The sequence below is a fragment of the Hyperoodon ampullatus genome (assembly GCF_949752795.1).
Source record: "Hyperoodon ampullatus genome assembly, chromosome: 1".
Lineage (NCBI taxonomy): Eukaryota > Metazoa > Chordata > Mammalia > Artiodactyla > Ziphiidae > Hyperoodon > Hyperoodon ampullatus.
The window spans coordinates 120,502,671-120,526,963 of NC_136914.1; the positions used below are offsets into that span (position 1 = coordinate 120,502,671).

The 24,293-nt window shown below is 38.8% G+C and overlaps 1 protein-coding gene across 2 annotated transcripts in view; it reads right to left on the reverse strand.

Annotated features, from left to right (window-relative positions):
* Window positions 1-8,883, reverse strand: part of MAP10 (microtubule associated protein 10) — a gene marked incomplete at its 5' end in the record, with an annotated part of 82,921 nt that extends 74,038 nt beyond the window's left edge. For both annotated transcript variants that reach the window (XM_079706711.1, XM_079706712.1), the window contains 2 exons: window positions 5,984-6,036; window positions 6,361-8,883. In XM_079706711.1, coding sequence (XP_079562837.1) covers window positions 5,989-6,036; window positions 6,361-8,883 — 2,571 coding nt within the window. In that variant the 3' untranslated portion in view covers window positions 5,984-5,988. The remainder of the gene's footprint in view (window positions 1-5,983; window positions 6,037-6,360) is intronic.
* Window positions 8,884-24,293: the final 15,410 nt, after the last annotated feature.

The window sequence follows — 24,293 nt, forward strand, 5'->3', positions numbered from 1 at the left end:
CTATCTTCTTTTCTATAACATAAGCAGGTTCCTCACTTCTAGTTGAGGATCAGGTAATAGGGCATGGGATGGAAGGTGGGGCTTCTTTTTCTTTTTTTAAAAATTTATTTATTTATTTATTTATTTATTTATTTATTTATTTCTGGCTGGATTGGGTCTTCGTTGCTGCACGCGGGCTTTCTCTAGATGCGGCGAGCGGGGGCTACTCTTTGTTGTGGGGAGTAGGCTTCTCACTGTAGTGGCTTCTCTTGTTGAGGAGCACGGGCTCTAGGTGCACGGGCTTCAGTAGTTGTGGCTCACGGGCTCTAGAGCGCAGGCTCAGTAGTTGTGGCACACGGGCTTAGTTGCTCCGCAGTATGTGGGATCTTCCGGACCAGGGCTTGAACCCATGTCCCCTACACTGGCAGTCGGATTCTTAACCACTGTGCCACAAGGGAAGTCCAAAAGGTGGGGTTTCAATGGCAAAGTTCATCAAGGAGAAGGAAGTATAGCACTGAACTGACACGGAGATTAGCAGTTAAATTCAGGAGGCCAGTGGGTTCATGATGTCCTTTAGTTAGAAGGACTCATGTGTCAAGTCGTCTGGTTTCCGGCAAGTACAGGTGGTACCCATGTGTCAGAAGTGCTGCTATTATTGTGTCTCACCATCAAGAGAGCATCTTCTGGTACACATCCCCTACCTGGACTTGACCTGCACTGATGCTGCATTAATACTGAACATTATTAAGAAAGTCATATTGGATGATGTCACTATTGCTGCACTTTCACCATGATGATTGATTTCTCCCTTTTATAGGTGTGAAAATTGAGTCCCAGAGAGACTTGCCTAAGATTAACAGGTGAGTGGAGGAGCCAGGACTCTGACAGGTCTGTCTGCCACCAAATACAGATGCCTTCCCTGTGGCACAGAGGATAAATTCCCACATCTCTTAAGTCAGTTCATTTTTTGGTTAGTGTTTTCAACATGAATGTTATAGAAAGTCTGCCAGACACACAGTTCGGGTTTGCTATGACCCCAGTTGGACACATGAAGTGGCATCTTCTAATGGAAAGAGGGGGGCAAGAGAGTAGCAAACTTCATTATTTGGGGCCACATTCCTTATTTATAAAATGAAGGAGCTGAACTAAATGATTTCCAAAGTATCTTCTAGCTCCAAATTCCTATGAATTCAAGCTTTCTTTTCTGACTGTAATTGTCTAAAAATTTCAGCTGCTTTTTAATACCACACTGGGATTCAGTATAATCATATTCTCAGCATAGAGATGGGTATTTCTTTGTTGATTCAGGAGAGCATACCTTTGGTTTAGTAAAAACAATTGAGTTATTAGAGCACTAGATGCAAGACAGTGCCATCTGAAAATAAAAAAAAAAATGTGCCTCCCTAAATATCTGGCTTCTGGCTACTACAGAGGGAGTCAGGGATATGGAGAACTTTGCTGACAAGATGCCAGAATTCACACTTGGAACTTTTCCAGACGATTAGAACGATCTCTTCCCCCAGGTTAACAAATACTATCCCAAAGTACTTGGAAGTACTCTTAAGAATTCTGGATATGCAAGCAATCATTTTCAGACCAACTCTTCTGACAATAGGTTCCTCCGCATCTAAAGCAATCCATTATTTTTTTATGTCATTCTGAGTCCAGAATTCCATCCCAATTCTCTCCACAGTGTTGACACCAAAATCACGTTATGAAATACAGTCCTCCAGGCAGTTGTTGGGTGTGAAACGCTCTGTAATTGAGCAGCTTCCCTTAATGAGACAAAAAGCAAAACCCTCCAAGGTTTCTAGGAGATAAAAGCTGAAGGAGAAATCTCTGGGTAGAAAAGGGGTTGTCTTTTTTTCTCAGTCTTTCACTATGTAGACCCTGGGGGTTTACTGCTCCTCCTTTAGGATTTCAGCTCAATTATGAGTCACAACCAAATCCATTTCCAATTGCTCTCACAGCTCAACTATAAGATACCTCAAAAGGAACTATATTAAAACCAAGAAGAAAATAGAAAATAAACGAATAAAACAAAGTATCCTAAATAGTCAAGCTTGCAAGTATAGGTTTCTGAACTTGTAATAAGTGACTCATATACTGACTCATGGACCTGTTCCATTCCACATGCTTTCTTTCACCTTATGACCTTCAGCTGTTATCTTGTACCATTACTTGGGAGCTTATCTAATCTCCCATCCTGGCCTGCTCCTGGACAAACACATTCTTTATTAAAACCCAAACCTTTCCAAGGATTCCTGCTGCCAGGGGTTCTCCCACTCAGTTACAATGTCAAATGGAACGTTTGTTTTAACCATTTGGAAGGAAGAGTTGATTTCCTGACTGAGGTTTTATTGAAAATATATCCCCCTGGGGCAGGCACACAGATACCGTGGTACATTCTCTGTACTATTAAATACACCAACACTCCCAGGCACATTCACTGTCATATATGCTAGATAAATGGTATTTGATTCAATCCCCAGCCTAATCCTGTAATGAAGAAATAATCTCAGAAAATCATATAACACATGATCAAAGATGCAAACACCATCCATCTGCCTCCAAAGACCAGGGTTGTATCACTTTAATTTGCCACTAGGGTTAGTGGTCTCTCCGATAAAATTGAGAAAGGCCCTGTTAACATGTTTTGCTGTCCAAAGTGAAAATATTCATTTTCCTCTGTGGCCCCAGCACCTTTTCTAGTAGATAACCTTTAGCCCAGGCCCAGCCTCTCCATCATGCTCAGGGTTCAGTTTCTACCGCCCGTGTGCCATGACCTACTCCTTCCCAAGGCCTGCTGACTGAATTTGACATTTATCTCGGGCTCTGTTAAAAAACACCATCTTCTCGTCTCTCCAGCAGCACCTCACTGGGAGATGTTGAAGAGTAGATTTCTAGTCCATTTTTGGCCAGCCTAATCCCATCTGCTTTGTATCTTCCAGATCTCTGGGGCTACTATGGGTTCATTCTTATTTTTACATCTCTTCTCTCATTTCAGTGGGATTTTGAAAGGAAAGGACCATAACCTTCCCTTAATACACAATTTTAAAGCAAAAAAAAAAAATTCTTATCTGAATTTTCTATTTTTTCTAGAATTTACATATATTATTTGTATAACAGAGATATAAGTAATATTTGGAAAATAAGGAAATATTTCTACTACTATGGCTTGGCACTCCAACCTAATAATGTTCATCCTGAAGTCTATTATTTCCTGGCATGACAGTTAGATCTCTGGAGAAAAACATTAAAAATGCCTTGGTCCTTAACCAAGTAAATTATCCTGGTACTGTTTTAGGTTAAAAATGAGAAGAGGAGAATCCAGCAAGTCTTGGCTCACAAACTGTCATTCTGCACAACTCTCTAGATACTTTAATCCAAATTAAAACACAAATAGACTGAAGGATGGCTATATATCTAGGCCCAAGGACAGTTTATGAGTAGGCAAATATAAATACTATTTATCTAATAGACATATAAATATTTTTATCTTATTTAGATGTTGCTTTGTTATGAAATTTCTTTGCCTTGCCAACAATACAATGTGATAATTAAAAACTTTTTAAAATTTATAGTCTTGACCTATATGTTTGCAACAAATAAAAGTCTGGTTTCTAAGTTTCCATAATAAATGCACTGCTTGCAAAATATTAAACTGAGATGTGAACGGGTGGCTCTCACCAGAAAGTCACAAGGGCTTGAGAGTTCAGTACCATTGTTCTTTGTATCTAAAGATGTCCTCAATAGCATGCACATGACTGGAGAAAAAAACAACATATTGGATGTATGCATCTGCACAGGCCTCTTCAAATCCGCTTATAGTAACAGTTCAAAGGACTTGTCATCACTGACAGCTGCCTCCTAAGCTGCAGGGTAGGCCCTACCCTTATTTCTGTGGCTCACCCCCAATTCAGCTCTGCCCACAGCAGTTTAGATACCTAAGATGCTCAGAAAGGCTGGATCGCAGGAGCTTAGTTTTACCAACAACTAAATGACAGTCTCCCTTATTTATGACCCTGAAATACTATTTCATGTTTCAATGATTTTAAGGCATTAAGCAGATAAATAAGGCTTCAGAAGTAGTATCTATTATAGTATTCTTAAAGAACTAAGTTTACAGGTTTTACAATTAAAACATGAAGTACAATTTGAAGATAGGACACAAAGAGGAAGTACTAAATACACGGGAACAGGTATTTTCACTAGAATTAAGCTAGAAAATCCACCACCACAATTCCAGAAATAAGTATTCATGGAATAACTCAAAGAGAAGCTTATTCAACTTCTCTATTTGTAATTTAAAGTACATTAGTTCTTTAGTCTTTGTTGAACCTTAAACACACTGAATTCATTTCCCTCACCTATTCTCATCATAGACAACGACTTACTCTCAATCAAATAAAACAGTTTTTAAAGAATTATTTCTCTCATGATTCTGATATTGCTTATATTTTGTCTCCTCCATAATAATGAAAACTTGCTGACAATTTACAGACCAAATTGGTGTCATTTGACTATCTAGCTACAGCACCCACCAGTAAATTATTTTAATTTTGTGAGACGATACACTATGTGCTTTATATTTACTGAAAAATTAAGACCATAAACCATTAGCCATTAAACATATTTCATATTTCAAAACTTCCACTAGTATAATTTCTGTACCTCTATGAAATTATTTCAGTAATTTAAAATATTCAGAATGTCATGACTACTTACTGGCGCTCATTTATAAATTAAAATACTCTACTGTTTCTATGATTATGCTTGACATTTGAAGCTCCCTACAATCTGGGACTTTTCTTACTCAACAAATTTTCTTTCGACCACTCTGCAGTATGACTCTACTGTTCTAATCAAGATAATATTTTCACAGTCTCATGAATACATCATCCTCATTCTCATCATCATTCTTTATTCATATTGTTCCTCAAAATATAGCGTCTTCATCTCTTACCATCTACCGAAATTCTACTTTTATGATCATTCAAAAGATAACACCTACATAATTATTTAATTACTTGTAAAGGAAGGAAAATTCAGGCCTCACCTCATACATCCAAAAATATCCACTATATTAAAAAATTAAGGGTAAAAATTAAAATATAACAATATTTACATAGAAGAACACATATGTAAATATCTGAACACAAATAAGGTCTAAATATAAAATCAATGGAATAAATTATAAAGAAATGATCACTAGACTTCATAAAAACAAACTGTCCTATATTAAAAATAACTTGAAGAAGCTGAAATGACAGTAAACGGAATTTCTATACAAGAAACTGCATAGGAAGACACTTTTTTAGTTCCCTTCTCCAAATACTTCAGAGAACACCTAAGGGTGTTCCAGCAAAACAAAAATACTACAGTCAAATAACCATGTCTCCAATAAGGATATTTTTAGGGTTTCTGCTTGTTTTTACTGCTCAATTCTAATCCCTCCCATTAGGTATTTTCAATGCATGGCCATCATTTATTTGTCCAACAAATGCTTTTTGAATCCCAGCCACACGCCAGAGACTGTGCCAGATACTAAGACCACACTGGTGCGCAAAACAGATACAGTCCCTTCCACCACAGAACTTAAACCTCTCATAAGATAAACATTAACCAAGTAATCACACACACAAATTGTGGTTTTAAAAAAAAGCATATAGAGCACTATGACAGCATATAAAAAGGACTTCACCTATTGGAGATATGGAATGTGTATGTGTCCAGGAAGATTTCCCTGAAGAATTCCTATCTATATAGAACAGTAAGCTCTTATAACTGCTGGTGCTATATCCTAAATTCTTTTGTATCTTTCTGCATCTCATACAGTAAGTCTTCTATATTCGGTAAACAATTTATTGCCATTAAAATTTAAAGCAATCTTTATTAACTAGCCTTTTCAATGGTGTGCATGAAGTCAGCTTTAGGATACTTTAATAGAGACAGTTTAGGAAGATACTTTTATTCTTAGAAGATTAAACAACTGAAATCTTACCTGGGTTATAAGGTGATCCCATGATCAGTCTTGTCAGATTTAATGGGAGAATCCTATTTAAACAGCAAAGGAATGACAAACACTTATATTATGAAAAATTATATACATAAATTTATGTACTAAAAATAATGTACAGCTATTAAAAATTGTTTCACTTACATACAGGTTATAAAACAAATTAAATGTTATGTAAAAGCACATATTTTTACACTGTATATCCTGGAAGTTTATTTATTACTAATTTGCAAATATCTTTGCATTGCTTGGAAATGTTTAGTGAACCAAGGTCATCATTGTCTTCTTCAAAGTGATCTAATGTACTGCTATACAGGACATTGTTCTAGTTCTGACAAATTAGAAGGCAGATAAGAACTCACTTGAGATGTCCGAGGTGACTGGCTTTTTTCTGAGCACTTGCAACTTATTCTTGTTTTAAGTTTAGCAGGGATGTCTTGATTCCTCTTTAGAACTTTAGAATTATGCATACTATTTTGGTCTCTCTGGTTTTCTTTTTCCTCAGTCCAGTGTGATGAAGAGAAATCACTGGTAGAGATATTAGACGCTTCCTCCAAACTTTTATCTTGATCCTTTGAAATATGAAATCTTTTATATGAGAGTACTGGGGATCCAGCTGAAAAAGGTGGGCTAAGAATAGAACTCTTTTCACTGCTATTTTTCCTTATGGACAACCTTGTTTCACTGGACTTACTTGTCTGTTGACTATGTTTTGGATTTTCTGTCCCCGGACTGCTGTCACGAGCTTGTAAAATTCTGCTGGTGTCTTCAGAACAGCAAGAACTGGTGAAGTCATCTGAATACTTTAGTTCTGAGATGCTTTCAGAGCAACTACTTGTACTTGCATTGTTTTCATTCATATCAGCAGTAAGAATGTCGTTAGAAGTGATTCTGACCTGTTTATCATCTATTTCTTTATCTACTACAATTCTGTCAACTACTGCGACCCGCTGGAAATCACCTGGACTTTGGACTTTCACTTCCACTCTTCCACCCAAAATATTTGTATGAATAAACCTTTCTGAGACAATGGAATTTGCAGGACTCACAATTTCTTCCAGTAAATCATCAACTGTCTTTTCAGTTGCACATTTCAGTTTAGTTTCTTTAGTTGTGCTGGGGTCATCAAAAACTACACTAATTTGCTTTGAGGTATTGCTATTTTCAGCAAAAGATGCATCTGAGTTTAAAAACTTATCTTTAGGCAGTTGATGTGGCTTCTGATGTTGTTCTGCAAAACTTAGTATCTTAACTTTGGATGACGGAATTCTGAGTTTTGCACCTAACATTTGTGCTTGCGTTTTTCTATACTGTTCTCTCTTTTCGTGTACTACCAACATATCAGGATTTGTTTGCTTTAAACGTAGCTTAAGTGTGTTTGTTAAGCCATAAAGTAGCTTCCCCCTTGGAACTCTTTTGGGGGGGACACCACCTTTCTTTTCAAAATATTTACCTTTCTTAAGATTTTCAGTTTGGTTCTTTTTATACTGAAGACTCACTGACTTTTCATTTTCCCCCAAAGAAAGCTTATCCTTAGATTCAGATTTACATGTGGAGTTGGCAGAAGATTCTGGTGAGTTCTTGTCCTCGGTTCTATATAACCAGGCTGAATGAGGATGTATATGAGTAGGGCTTGCCATGGGTTGGTTGTATAACAAGGACAACTCAACCAACAAAGCACTTAACAAAGGCAGCTGCCTTACAGTATTGACCCTATTTCGTTCAGTTTGAGGATGGTAAGTAGTCTGGTTACTTGCTCCTACATCCTGAATATGTGCAGGATGTATAAGCACTGGAGGCCTCTCATGTGTTGCAAAATTTGTATGTTCTGGAGGATTAGTATGTGTTGGGGGATTTACAAGTTTTTCTTCCGGAAAAGTACCATCCAATTCCTCAGGTGCATTCATGTGAGGCTCAATAGTGATTTCACCCTGTTTAGGAGGTGTCTTTTCTTGGGTCACATGAGTGTAATACAGAGGAGGAGGGCAAATTATGTTGGTTTCAATGTCTAACTCTGTGACTTCCCGATTTTGGGGGCTAACACTCCTCTCACTGCTACCCTTTGAACAAATAACGGAGTTGGTTTTGCCATTCTCCACGGAAGCGGTGTAATCAGAGTTGGCCTTGCTGTGGAAGACTCCCTCCTTCAAATCCTTCCCTGCCGTTGAGATTTTTACATCCACCAGAGGCTTATCACCATCTCTTGGGCTTGGCTCTGAGTCTGGCTGCCGCAGCTGCTGGTTTTCCTGCAAGGTTTGGGGACTGACCTCCACACCCTCCACTCTACGTCCTGTGGAAGCGACTGGCCTCTCCAGATGGCCCAGCAAGCTGCTTCCCAGGTCAGTCAGGCGGTAGCCCAGGGCAATGTGCCCAATCCGCTCCCCCTCTTGGTTTTGCAGAGGGAAACTTCCCCGATGACCCTGGGAGCAGCCGGAGGCGGCGGGCCCCAGGACCCTGTGGGCCACGGCGGCCAGAGAGATGCTGCAGGCCCCCAGGAGCTGCGGGGCAGGGGTCGGGCGCCCGGGGCGCAGCTGCAGCAGCAAGGTGTAAAGCGGGCTCCGAAGGAGCAAGCGGTGCAGGCTGGCGGGCTGCAGGCGGAAAAGACAGGACTTGCCGCGACCGAAGCTGACCAGGCCGGGCCGAAGTTCCGGGGCGGGGGCGGCGGGGCCGCCGGGAGGGTAAACCAGCAGCGTGGGGAAGTCCAGCAGGCGGAAGGCCACGGCGGGGCACAGGCCGCGCGACGACCGCGGCGGCGACGCCTCCTCCTCCTCCTCCTCCGCCGCCGCCGCCGCGACCACGGGCGGCGGCGGCAGCCCGGCTTCAAGACGCACCCAGTCTACGAGCAGCTCCAGCGAGAAGAGCCGCTCGGACAGCGGAGCCGCCATCGCTGTTGCCCTGGGGACGCTGTGAGCTGGAGGCTGAAGTCCATGGTTCTCGCGAGAAACAGGGAGAACCTGGCGCTTGTCTTGTTCTCTCGCGAGACTTGCTAGGGCCCCCACCGGGCACGTCTGAGCTGTGGCAGCCGTGGGAATTTTCGCTGCTCGGTGTATGTCTTTGCTTTCCAGACTGGTGTTAACACAGTGCTTATGATAATACTGAGGCTACGAATGGAAAAAAAAAAAAGGCTTATTTTTTGGTTTGGATCACGTTTTCATCACTGCAGTTCCCCTGCAAGTTTGGAGTCAGTTCAGATCTATCAGAGGAACATTAGAAGTAAATCAGAGCTCCCTTTCCAATCTCCAGGCTAAAGAAAGCCAGCTAACTGCCCGCAGCCGGCCTTCTCTGCTGCTGGTCTACTCAGAAGATGAGCACATGGCTCTGAAGCGGCTTGGGAACTCTGAGTGTGGTGGCACTGGGACACGCACAGTGAGTTTGGCCACATTTCCAATCGAGCCATCACCGTGTAGGAGAGTGATGTCAATGATTCCCATTCAACAAAACGAATGTATTTACATAAACACGGGGGTGGAGGAGATCTTACAGCCCTATCCCAGATTTTCAAGGAGACATAATTCTACCCTCAATAAGCTAGCTAGGTTGAAACCAAGGTTGATAAGTGGCCTTGAATGCCATAGCAAGGAATTTGGACTTCATTCTGTATAAGTTGTTTTGAGTGACTAAATGTTATTATACCTATGTTCGGAAATGTAGCAGGACAGATACAAAGGAGGATTCTGCTAATAAGAAATTGAATTCAGAGCAGTCTTTCTGGGAGGCTGTTGCAGTGGTCTAAGGAGAGAGAACTGTAGCCTGAACGTGGTTAGGGTCAGTGGAGTTGAAAAAGAAGTGACGGATGTAAGAGGTATTTGTGATAGCAGACTTTAGAGCTTGGTGACCCTGAGAGAGACGTTATGGGTGAAAATTTTCTGCTTCTGTGGGAGAGAAAATTGAGGAGGCACAGATTGGATTTTTCAAAGTTGCTTTGGGTTTTGGGGATATGTAGAGTTTGAGATGCCCGGGGGACATTATGTGAATATGTTCTACTTTAAGCAGCTTTATAATTTATAGTTAAATTATATTACATTGAATGCAAAAACAGCACTGAGAAGCTCAAAAGCAAATTCACAATTGGAAGGGCTTGGTGCTTTAGAGTGAACTCGTGAGGGAGCTTTCATTGCAGTATGTAAGTAGAAGATACTGCTCTTGGCCTTCAGAATCTTACTATCTACTTGCAGAGGAAACTTATCAAGTGACATGCTTAATAGATGGATGACATAGAGCAATAAATTACAGCATGTTTACAAGTAAAAAGCAATGCGGTATTGAGTCCATGTGTGCCAGACAAACACAGTAGGTAAAATTCCTCATTGAAGACATCCTGCAGTAAGTGTTTTGAGTAAGGTTAATAATGTGGAATATTAGCACTTTGTAGGTGGACAGGGGAACCAATGTACCTCCTCTATAAGGACATTACTTCTATAATATATAAGGTTTCTACAGGACTAATAATTTCTCTGCCCAGACACTCTACATCACTGGTATTACAGTACATGAATAAGATTTTATAACTGTAAATAATGTAAATAATGTTAAATGTAATGAGTGAATGTTTAGCTATGACAATTAAAAATTTTCTATGTTCATAGGCCAAACATGGAAAAATAGCACAGAGCAGTGGATGAGAGCCTCAATTTTTTAGGCAAACTACCTGGCTCAAATCCTGGCTCTGTGACCACATACTAGTTTCTCAACAGTTTGTGAATTGTTTCCTCATCCAAAAAATGAGGTAGTTATAGTGTAAACTTCATAAATATAAGTATTAAGTGAATTAGTAGTCATAAAATTCTTAGAAAAGTGCCTGGCACATAGTAAATACTTGTTAAAATAAATGTTATTTTATTTATTATTTGCTGAATAGCAGACACTTTTTTAATTGAATTGTAGTTGATTCACAATGTTGTGTTAGTTTCAGGTTTACAGTACAGTGATTCAGTTATACATATATATACATATTCTCTCAGATTCTTTTCCATTATAGGTTATTACAAGATATTGAACATAGTTCCCTGTGCTATACGGTAAGTCCTTGTGGTGTATCTATTTTATATATAGTAGTCTGTATCTGTTAATCCCAAATTCCAAATTTATCCTCCTCACCCTGTATCCCTTTGGTAACCATAAGTTTGTTTTCTATGGCTGTTACTTCTGTTTTGTAAATGATTTGTATCATTTTTTTTAGATTCTGTATATAAGTGATGTCATATGATATTTGTCTTTCTCTGTCTTCACTTAGAATGATAAACTTTAGGTCCATCCATGTTGCTGCAAACAGCATTATTTCATTCTTTCTCATGGCTGAGTAATATCCAATTGTGTGTGTGTGTCTGTGCATATATATATATATATATATATATATATATATATATATATAGTTCTTTACACCAGTGCTTCCTTTTCCCCATCTAAAAGAACAGAACCTACAAAAAGCTTACAGCTAACAGCAGACTTAATGGTAAGAAAATAGAAGCTTTCTCACTAAGATCAGGAACCAGGCAAGGATGTCCCCTTTCACCACTTCTTTTCAACATTGAGCTGGAAGTCCTAGCAATAACACAATTAGAAAAGAGGAGGAAATAAAAGGTATACAGATTGAGAAAGAAAGAATAAAATTGTTTTTGCAGATGACATGATTGTCTTATGTAGAAAATCTGGAAGAATTGACAAACTCTTAGTATTAATCAACGACTATAACAAGGTTGCAGGATATCAGATTAATATACAAAAGTCAATAGCTTTTCTATGTAGCAGCAATTAACAAATGGAATTTGAAATTAAAAACATAATATCTTTACGTTAGCCCCCAAAATGAAATACTTAGGTATAAATCTAACAAAATATGTACAAGATCTGTATGAGGAAAACTAGAAAACTCCTAACCAAGGAAATCTGAGAAAAACTAAATAAATGGAGAGATAGTCCGTGTTTATGGATAGGAAGATTCAATATTGTCAAGACGTCACTTCTTCCCAACTTGATCTATAAATTTAATGCAATGACAATCAAAAGCCTGGCAAGTTATTTTGCAGATATCAACTAACTGATTCTAAAATTTATATGGAGAGGTAAAAGACCCAGAATAGACAACACAATATTGAAGAACAAAGTTGGAGGACTGACAGTACAGGACTTCAAGACTTACTCTACAGCTACGGTAATCAAGACAGTATGGTATTTGCAAAAGAATAGGCAAAACAGATCAGTGGAACAAGATAAAGAGCCCAGAAATGGATCCACATACCTACTGTTAACTGATCTTTGACAGAGGAGTGAAGGCAACACAATGGGGCAAAAACAGTCTTTTTGACAAATGGTCCTGGAACAACTGTACATCCACATGCAAAAAAAGAAAAGGAAAAAAATTAAGACAAAGACTTTACACCCGTGACAAAAATTAAGTCTAAATGGATTACAGACCTATAAAACTCCTAGAAGATAATAAGAAAAAATCTAGATGATCCTGGGTTTTAGTGATGACTTTTTAGATACAACACCGAAGGCATGATCGATGAAAGAAAGAATTGATAAGCTGGATTTTATTAAAATTAAAAAGTTCTGTTTTGTGAAAGATACTGTCAAGAGAGTGAAAAGACAAGCCGCAGACTGGGAGAAAATATTTGCAAAAGTCTTATTTATACAAAAACTGTTATCCAAAATATACGAAGAACTCTTAAAAGGCAACAGTAAGAAAACAAACAACCCAACTATAAGAAATGGGCCAAAAACCTGAACAGACACCTCACCAAAGAAGGGATACAGATGTCAAATAAGCATATAAAAAGATGCTCCAGGTCATATGTCATCAGGGAAATGCAAATTAACACAACAATGAGATGCCACTGCACGTCTATTAGAATCAGCAAAATCCAGAACACTGACAACAACAAATTTTAGCAAGATTTGGAGCAAAAAGGACCCTTATTCTTTGCTGCTGGGAATGCAACATGGTACAGCAACTTCAAAAGACAGTTTGTCAATATCTTAAAAATCTCAACATACTCTTACTATTAAGATCCAGCCATCATGCTCCTTGGTATTTACCCAAAGGAACTGAAAACTTATATTCACACAAACTCTTGTACATAGATGCTTATAGCAGATTTTTTTCAGAATTGCCAAAATGACAACCAAGCAACCAAAGTGTCCTTCAGCAGGTTAATGGATAAACAAACAGTGGTACAACCAAGACGATGGAACATTATTCACTGCTAAAAAGAAATGAGCTATTGAATATTGAAGATGGAGGAAAAAAAAGAACATCTTCGGTGTATTATGCTTTATTATTTCAAGGAAAGTAAAAACGCAACTGAAAAGCAAAAAAAGATTTGTGCAATGTATGGAGAAGGTGCTGTGACTGCTCGAATGTGTCAAAAGTGGTTTGAGAAGTTTCATGCTGGAGATTTCTTGCTGGACCATGCTCCACGGTTGGGTAGACCAGCTGAAGTTGACAGTGATCAAATCGAAACAATAATTGAGAACAATCAACATTATACCACACGGGAGATAGCTGACATACTCAACATATCCAAATCAAGCGCTGAAAATCATTTGCACCAGCTTGGTTATGTGAATCGCTTTGATGTTTGGGTTCCACGTAAGTAAAGCGAAAAAAGCCCTTCTTGACCATATTTCTGCATGCGATTCGCTACCGAAACAGAATGAAAATGCTCTGTTTTTAAAACAAATTGTGACGGACGATGAAAAGTGGATACTGTAGAATAATGTGGAATGGAAGAGATTGTGGGGAAAGCGAAATGAACCACCACCAACCATACCAAAGGCCAGTGTTCATCCAAAGAAGGTGATGTTGTGTATATGGTGGGATTGGAAGGGAGTCCTCTATTATGAGCTCCTTCCGGAAAACCAAACGATTAATTCCAACAAGTAATGCTCCCAGTTAGACCCACTGAAAGCAGCACTCGATGAAAAGAGTCCAGGATTAGTCAACAGAAAACGCATAATCTTCCATCAGGATAATGCAAGACCGCATGTTTCTTTGATGACCAGGCAAAAACTGTAACAGCTTGGCTGGGAAGTTCTGATTCATCTGTCGTATTCACCAGACATTGAGCCTTGGGATTTCCATTTATTTCAGTCTTTACAAAATTCTCTTAATGGAAAAAATGTCAATTCCCTGGAAGACTGTAAAAGGCACCTGGAACAGTTCTTTGCTCAAAAACAAAAAAAGCTTTGGGAAGGTGGAATTATGAAGTTGCCTGAAAATGGCAGAAAGTAGTGGAGCAAAAGGGTGAATACGTTGTTCAATAAAGTTCTTGGTGAAAATGAAAAGTGTGTCTTTTATTCTTACTTAAAAAAACCGAGGCACGGGCTTCCCTGGTGGCGCAGTGGTTGAGAGTCCACCTGCCGATGCAGGGGACACAGGTTCGTGCCCCGGTCTGGGAGGGTCCCACATGCTGCGGAGCAGCGGGGCCCGTGAGCCATGGCTGCTGAGCTTGCGCGTCCGGAGCCTGTGCTCCGCAACAGGAGAGGCCACAACAGTAAGAGGCCTGCGTACTGCAAAACAAACAAACAAACAAACAAAAAACCCGAGGCACTTTTTGGCCCACCCAATATATCTTACTAAGTGAAAGAAGCCAATCAGAAAAGACTATATATTGTATGATCCAACTACTTGACATCTGGAAAAAGCAAGCTATGGAAATAGTAAAAAATAAAATAAAAAATCAGTGGTTTCCAGGGAGACTAGGGGAGAGGGTGGGATGAAATGATGAAGTGCAGAGGATTTTTAGTGAAAATACTCTGTATGACACTATAATGATGGATACATGTCTTCCAACATTTGTCCAAATCATAGAATGTACAATACCAAGAGTGCACTCTGATGTAAATTAACCATGGACTCTGGGTGATTATGATGTATCAGTGTAGGTTCATCCACTGTAACAAGTGCACCACTCTGGTGGGGATGTTGGTAATGGCGGGGAGGGGGACATGCTTCTGTGGGGGGCAGGGGATATATGGGCACTCTCTCTACACTTTCTGCTCCATTTTTCTGTAAACCTAAAACTGCTCTAAAAAATACAGCTTGTTTAAAAAGAAGAATATAACAAAGAGATAGAAGATATAATAAAAATAATTAAAGAGTTAAAGCAAGAGATAATTCTAAAAGGAAAATGGAAAAAATACAGGAAACACAATCCATAACTGTAATAAACAGAAATGTAAAAAGTTGGGTTAAACCCCTTCCCCTTTACTGAAGTTAAAAACCTCTCACAAATGCGCGTTAGGCATGGCAAGTCTGGGAACCTCAGTTCTGAGGATTGCTTGAGAGACAGACTGGGATTCAGGAGACAGGTCTCCGGTCCTTGGCTTTTCCTCCACTGTCTTCCAATGGCTTGTATTTCAGGTTTTAGATACATCTTATATTCCTGGAGCAAGAAGATCTCAGTTAGAAGCAGACTCCCACAATCATTCTTTCAGGCCCTAAAATAAAAGCCTAAACAGAAAAATGCCATCTCCCAGGACCTGAGATGAGAGTCCTGAAATCTCAGCCAAATACCCGCCTCTCTCCTAACTGAGTTACACATGGACTTCCCACAACTTACACACTGTAAGCAACTGGAAATTTTATAACACTCGCCTTGACATATTCTATTATTGGTAAAGATGACATGACTTTAATGCTCAGAATGTGTGCAATGCTTGAATTCAGATATCCTGTTCTTTGTTTCTTTTTCTTTTTTCATCCCTTTCTGTTTCTAAACTTCTGGATAGGGGGCACCATAGCTTTTCCATTATGCTGTCATTAAATCAGGGACAGAGTTATGATCAGAACTCTGATTACCACTTCCCATATCATACACAGGAAAGAGCTATTGTGAATAGGTACAGATAATCTAAAGAAATTCTGTAAATGTCTTTCAGGTACAAAGGCTCTGCATTGCCTTTTCAATGTTTATTTTAAACTTGCCAGAACTTGATATGGGAAATTCCTTCACTTAAGAAGAAGGACAAAGAGGAAGACTGGCTGGTGGGAGGGAAGAGGGGATGGGGATTGGAGAGAAAGCAAAGGAACCACTAATGGTAAAGGGAAAGAGTGGCCGAAACCCCAGTCTTGATAATTCTCTCTTCCAGAAAGGAGTGGGGAAGAGAAATCATGCAGCATCTTAAGGCATTGAAGACGGATTCATTAATAAGCTAAATGGTGCACACGGTTGATAGTGGTTTAGTGAGACTGACGTGCCTGTCCTTGGCAATCAGCAACATGGCAAAGGGCAGTCGACATAGGCTTTAAGTCCAGCAGTCCTGGATTAAAATATCAGCTCCTCCATTTCATAACCACGTCACTCTGGGATGGTAAGTTCATCACCTCTGGGAGGTTTCCTTCCAGGATATCTCATACGTTCTCAAACTGTAGTGTGTATGTTAATATTGCAGATTCTTTGGTTCTACCTCCATGGATTTTGATTTACTAAGTCTGAAAATGGGCCCATAGATACACATTTTTAACTAGGATCCCAGATGATTCTGAGAACCATTACCCTAATTTCTGGCATATTGCAGGCAGATGTATTACTCTCTCTGTGACGTTTGTAACAAGTAGAATGTTATTATCATCAAGCCAGTAGAATAGCAGAAAGATTTTCCATTTGAAATGGAGGGAAAGAAATGGGGAGCCATTAGCAATGAAGCATTACTGTCAACATGCCCTAAACCAGGAGAAGCAAATACAGCAGCCATAACAGCCCATCTTACAGATTCTAAGAAACCCTCTCAATAGACTGAATCCTGCCAGCCAAGACACCAAGGCCATTGTCCTGGTTCAGGGAAGACTGGCTATAAGTTCCTTGGCCTGGATACCCTTCTGCCTTCAGTTATGGGGGAGGGCTGAAAGATATAATTTAACTCATGAATTCTTTCTTTCCCATGCAAATCAACACTGTTGGGCCTTTTGGCCTAGACAATCTTGTCAAGGCTAATGTAAGTAGATGCTCTCTTTAATGGAATGGGGTTTTAAATTGGGTTTATTTTAAATGGCAACCCACATAATTTAGACTCCACCAAAAGATAACCAGCTGTTGTTTCTATAATTAGTAAGATACTTATCTTTTAAAATCTGGGAAATAAACCAAGTCTTGATAGCTTCATCAAGCAGACCAGTCCTTCAGGAGATTTTGACCATAAACAAGCTGTATGTACACTAAAATTACTCTCTAGAAACTTCCATTTTTGTAGTACTTCTTCTGTGTGCTTGCCACTAGATTAGGTCCTTTACAAATTATCTCCATTTAACCTTCAGAGCAACCCCATGAAATTATTGATAATAAAACTAACTTGGAGAAGTCAAAAAATGTATACAAGTATGAATTTACACAACAAATAAGTGGAGAAGCTGGCATTAAAATTCAGTTCTGCCTATCTGAGGGAAAAAAAAAGCTTACGTTCATCCCAATAAATTCCCTTAGCTTATTCATCTCTGCTCAAAGAGAGTATTAATATATAGAAAACTGACAATGTCCAATTCATAAATGTATTTTGATACAGAGAAACAGTTAAATAATACCACAAGGAAGCTAAGAGGCAAACACAGGGTGTAGTATGTTCTATGAGATAACTGACCCAGTTTAAACAAGTCAAGGGCACAGAGAAAGAGGAAGAAGAGAAGGAGGCTGCTCCAAACTGAGCTGTAAGAGACAGAACCACCGATGTCAAGTGTGGACCTTCTTTGGATTCTTATGCAAAGTATCTAAGAAAGAGCATGTTTGAGACAATAGGGGCAATTTGAATGTAAATGCCTATAATTTTAGATGATACAAAAGAGTTATTGTTAACATTAAGTGTGTGAATCTCATTAAGATTATTTAAGAAAATATTCCTGTGTATGAGAGATGCTAGCTGAAGTTGTAGGAATGAAGGGACAATGCCTGGAACACTTTATAATGCCTCAGGATTCTTCTAAAAAATGGAATAAGTAAAGCAAATGTGCCAATCTTGATAATTATTGAATCTATGTGATGGGTATGTGTGAGTTCATTATGTTATTTTCTATACTTTTGTGTATGTTCTGAACCTTGTGTAATAAAAAAAAAATATTAGTGAGTTTTGTTTCCCAGGTTTCTTATCAGATCAGTCCTGTGATCTTTGAACTTACAACAGTGTAGTTCTGGGTCTTCAGTACTGTAGAAATTAACCATGATGTATAATAATGTTCCGGGAGGGGAACTTCTTTTCCTTGCTGGAGTTGTGAGCTTCTGGACTACTCAGAATTAAGTTCTGATGGCTGTCCCAAGTAGCCTCTTAAAATAAGGAGTATTTGTAAGTAGGTTATATATAAATAGCAGGCCTCCTATTTATAGATCTTAAAAGGACAAGCATGTTTGGAATTCCTTCTGACCTTGCCTCATTTCTCAATGCCAGCTGCATATCTACAGCAAGAAACCCCCTCTCCACCTTTCCTGTGTATGTATATGTTATCTCTTAATTACTGCTTCAACTTTCCACCAGCTATTTTAAGGTAACAGGCACAATTTACATTTAAAAGTTTATTTTTCCTTAAAATATGCATGTGTTTATCATGTCTGGAACTGGAACTTCCAAAGGGAAATTTGGCTCTGTAGGTAGGTGTATATGTATCAATCATAAAATGTTAAATACACAATGACGTTTCCAAATTTTAAATAGCAACACAGGAACCTCTAAGACCAGAGCTCAACCAACTTCCTCACCTTTATTCTTTAAGTTTATTCTTTAATTTCAAAATCAATTTTATTGCAGCCAAAACAGTGGAATTAACTATATGTAGTTAATATATATATATTATATATATATATATAACTTAAAATATAAGCTTTAAGTTATAAGGAATAAAGTTTACTTTGGCAGAGAGTTAAAATTAAAGTTGCATATATTACTAACATAACATCCTTAATTTGGTATAAGTGTGACTCATTTTCTTGTTTTCCTATGTTCTTCACCTATTAATGCCTCCCTTCCCCACCTCCCCTAACCCTTGGCAACCACTGATCTTTTTTCCTGTCACCACAGTTGTGCCTTTTCCAAAATATAAAGTTGAAATTATAGGGTGTGTAGCCTTTTCAGATTGGCTTCTTTCACTTAGCAATATGTAGTTAAGTTTCCTCCATGACTTTTCATGGCTTGATTGCTCCTTTCTTTTTAGTGCTGAATAATATTCCATTGTCTGGATGGACCACAGTTTATTTATCCATTCACCTACTGAAGACTATCTGGGTTGCTTCCAGGCTTTGGCAATTATGAATAAAGCCACTATAATTATCTATGTGTAAATTTTTGTGAGTGTATAAGTTTCACCTTGTTTGGATAAATACCGGGGAGCATGATCACTGAATCGTAGGGTAAGAGTATGTTTAGTTTTGTGAGAAGTTGCCAAACTGTCTTCCAAAGTGGCTCTACCATTTTGCATGCTCGCCTTTATTTCTGTAGTCCAAATTGAACCATTTACTTTTCCTCTTTTATACACATAGCTTCCTATTCTCAGTGCCAGATTTATGGTCTGCTTTCCCTCTGCCTAGAATACTCTCTTTCCTTCTCCACAGCCCTCAAACTTGAGCTCTCTGTAAAGTCTAACTCAAATACCATGTCCTTTTTGAAATTCTTTTCTGGTGGTCCTGGCTGGAAGTGATCTTTCTTTTCCCAAAGCGCTGAATCTCTTTTGTGAACTCTTTTTCTGTCTTGGCGTATTCTTCTTACATACATGAGTTACTGCCCCTCGTTCCCCATAAGCTCCTCGATAATGTTCTTTCTTTCAGTGAACATAGAGCCTTATTTCTGTACATTGGACTTGGATATATTTGACATATTTCTAAGTGAAGACTATAATCCCTTATATGACTTGCTTGTGCAGAGCACAAAGTTTGGAAAATATCCTGAGCTAAAAACTTAAAAAGCAAATAATTAAAAGAAAGCTCTGATTCCTCCCAATTTGCAGTGTTCTTCTTTGTGTGTAATAGTGTTTTCTAGAAACCAAGGATAACCTCACAGAATGCGTGGCCCTTTGCAAAGAGACCCTACTGCATTCAGTTTGCCTTAGATTTTGAAGTCATTGTTGACTGAATCCAAGACCCTAGGTATTAGACAAAAGTAAACAGGATTAAATGCTCTTCTCTTCATGCCAATTTTATGATATGAGGGCTTCTCTGCAGGTTTCCTTTCTGTTGAGGCACCGGGTGTGAACATTCTCTGAAGACTGGTTGGTGCCCACCTGACAGTAAGAGGGCAAGGACCCCTGCTGCAGCCACAGCTGAGGCTGTAAATGATACCAGGCAATTGTGAGCTCTGCCTTCTTTGAAATGATTACTCTTAATGTATGCAATGTCCGAAGGAAACTGTAATCCAGCCCAGCTAAAAATAGACTCTGTATTCACTTAGCTCAGATTTTCTTAAATTGTTCCTCCCTTTCTTGGAAATGTCAGTCTTCTCCTTTGTTTCTCCACTCCCCACCTGCAAAGCCTGGCCTATCGGGGCAATACTACTTGCCATAAATACAAATAATTCAATATATAAGGGTGGCTACTCAACTCACGTTGCCCAGGCCCCACATAAAGATCACACTTCACACCCATGGCTACTGTCAAAAAAAAAAAAAAAAAAAAAAAGGAAAAGAACATGTATTGGCCAGGATGTGGAGAAATTAGAACCCTGTGCACTGTGGGTGGGATTGTAAAATGGTGCAACCGCTATGGAAAAGAGCATGGCAGTGTTATATGGACTGACTTGTGTCCTCCCAAAATTCATATGTGGCAGTACTAACCCCCAAAGTCACTGCTTAGAGGTAGGGCTTTTAAGGGGTAATTAATGTTAAATGATGTCATTAAGGTAGAGCCAAAATCCAATAAGACTGCTGTCCTTATAAGAAAAAGAAGAGACACCAGGAGTGTGCACACACAGGCAAAAGGCTATATGAGGACGCTGAGAAGGTGGCCGTCTGCAAGCCAAGGAGAGAGGCCTCACCAGAAACCAGTCCTGCCTGGACCTTGATCTTGAACTTCCAGCCTCCAGAACTGTGAGAAAATAAATTTCTGTTATTTAAGCTGCCAAGTCTTGGTATTTTGTTATGGCAGCCCTAGCTGACTGATACAAGTAGTTCCTCAAAAATTAAAACTAGAACTGCTTTATGATTTACCAATCCCACTTCTGGACATATATTCAAAAGAATTGAAAGCAGGGTCTTGAAAAGATATTTGCACACCTGTGTTCATAGCAGCACTATTCACAATAACCAAAAGGTAGAAGCAACCCAAATATCCATCAATAGTTGAATGGATAAACAAAAGGTGGTCTATCCATACAATGGAATATTATTCAGCCTTAAAAAGGAAGGAAATTCTGGCACCTGCTACAACACGGATGAATCTCAAAGACATTAGACCAAGTGAAACAATCCAAGCACAAAAGGACAAATACTGTATGATTCTATGTATATAAGGTACCTGGAAGAGTCAGATTCATAGAGACAGAAAGTAGTATGGTGGCTACTGGGGGCAGAGGGAGAGGAAATGGAGAGGGGTTGTTTGAAGAGTGTAGAGTTTAGGGCTTCCCTGGTGGCGCAGTGGTTGAGAATCTGCCTGCCAATGCAGGGGACAGGAGTTCGAGCCCTGGTCTGGGAAGATTCCACATGCCACAGAGCGACTAAGCCCGTGCGCCACAACTACTGAGCCTGCTCTCTAGAGCCTGCGAGGCACAACTACTGAAGCCCATGTGCCACAACTAATGAAGCCTGTGCGCCTAGAGCCCGTGCTCCACAACAAAAGCCACTGCAATGAGAAGCCCGTGCACCGCAACGAAGAGTAGCCCCTACTCACCACAACTAGAGAAGGCCTGAACGCAGCAATGAAGACCCAATGCAGCCAATAAATAAATAAATAAATAAAATAGAGTTTCAGTTTTGAAAGATAAAGTTCTGGAGGTCTGTTTCATAACAACATGGATATACTTAACACTAGTGAACTGTACACCAAAAAATGGTTAAGATGGTAAATTTATGTGTTTCTAATGAAATAATTTCAAAAACAATTTAAATATGATAAAAAATTTTTATGGGTAGACATGGTCAGAGAAAAGGAAGATGAGTGGATGCCTCTAGAAATGTGGGCTATGATGATTCTCCTGCACCCAAGAGTGAATTGAATTAGTCATCTGAGCAAGAGGTTTTTTCAAACACGTCCAACAAGCTTCTTTATATTAGCATCATAGGCAGACACCATTGTCATAAGCTGGTGATTCTTTGGTACTCGATCCAGGAAAAATTGTCACAAGGCAGGACACATGAGCCCTCCCATCCTCTGTGTCCTCACAGCATGCAAAGTCCTCTTACCATGATGTATCTGCCTGAACCTGCTCCACCCACACTGCACCCCCATACGCACAACCCCCCTCCACCCACAATGCACCCTGACACTGCCTCAATTCTCTCCCTTTTTCTCTTTACCCCATTCATCGCTCATTAGCTCTGCCAAGCCCTCTAGATTTTTAAATTAGCTAACATTTAATTTGGGGGTGCTTATAATGATGACTGTTATTTTTCTCAAATAACAATAAAAAACACTCACAAGGTTTTTTCGAAAATGTCTTCCAAACGGAGTGAAAATATTATATTTCATTTACTAGAACATGCGTTGGAAAGAGTCTTCATTCTTGAAATCTTGTTTTTAGTGAATGTTAATCTTGTCCCCCGAATCCAGATGCTTTTGCTTTGATTTACGATTTCATGATTTTTCCTAAAGAACACTTTATGCTCCATCTTGTGGGTGTCTGTTGTATATATGTCATCATGAAAACATCTGCTCTAAATTTGTATTGTAATTTAGATTTCTCATGATTTTAGATTTTATGTCACAACTAACTCCTAAAGCCTGATGACCTAAAAAGCACTAACTTAATGAATGTATACTTAGAGGAAAGGGGGAAAGGTATAATTTGGGATATTTTTCTTCCTAAATATTACCAACTCAACTAACAAGTGCTTAGTTGAATAAAAATCACAAAGTCTGGGTTTTTACTGATGGATGCTTACTTGTATAAAAACCAGGAAGACTGAGTCCTTTTATACTGTTGTTCCCCTCAAAAATTCAGTGTATATTGATAGACGGAACTGTCTCAAAGACTTTCCCCAAATAGTAGCTCTATCATGTTTTCATACATAAATGGCAATCAATGCAAAAATCATTTAACTTGGCATTCACTGCAAATTAAACAAAACAAGTATTTAGTATTTTGAAAAGACACCCTGATAAAATCTAAATATGTAAAGTGAACACATTTGCAAAACTTGGGTGTTGTAAACATGTAAAGAACCTCACATTTTATAATTGAATTATTCTCCTTTATCTGAAATTCCCAGTTCCTTTCCTATCATCTTCTGTTTGTTTGTTTTTTTAAGATTTTTTTGATGTGGACCACTTTTTAAAAGTCTTTATTGAATTTGTTACAATATTGCTGCTGTTTCATGTTTTTGGTTTTTTGGCAGGGAGGCATGTGGGATCTTAGCTCCCCGACCAGGGATCAAACCCACACTCCCTGCATTGGAAGGCGAAGTCTTAACCACTGGACCGCCAGGGAAGTCCCTCCTATCATCTTCCTTTGATCAGAATCTGTGGGTTTCTGATCTGTGCAACATCAGAGCCATTGACACTAGTTTGACCATTTTTTATTCTGAAATAAGGTGAGGTTCCATCATCATTTTGTAGGAGTGTTAGAATTAGTAACAATAGTTTGTTTTTGTACATATGTGGGATAGGTTCTGAGTAATAGAATACCTGGGTCAAAGGGTACTTACATATTTAGTTTTGATAACAATACAACAAAAATTTTTAATTTCTTTAAAAAATTTAAAAAAATTTTATTGAAGTATAGTTGATTTACAATACTGTGTTAGTTTCAGGAGTACAGCAAAGTTAATCAGTTTCACATATATATTCTTTTTCAGATTCATTTTCATAATAGGTTATATTGAATATAGTTCCCTGTGGAACTATACAGTAGGACCTTGCTGTTTATCTATTTTATATACAGTAGTGTGTATCTCTTAATCCCAAACTCCTAATTTATCCCTCCCCTACCTTTTCCTTTTGGTAACCATAAATTTATTTTCTACGTCTGTGAGTCTGTTTCTGTTTTGTAAATAAGTTCATTTGTATCATTTTTTTAGAAATATGCCAAAATTAGTATCCAGAAGAACCATATCAATTTACACTCTCACCAGCTTCAGCTAGTGTCAATATTTTTATTTTTTTGTTAGTGTTGTAGATAAAAAATGATATCTCATTTGTTTCTAATTTGAATTTTTCTGATTACTTAATGA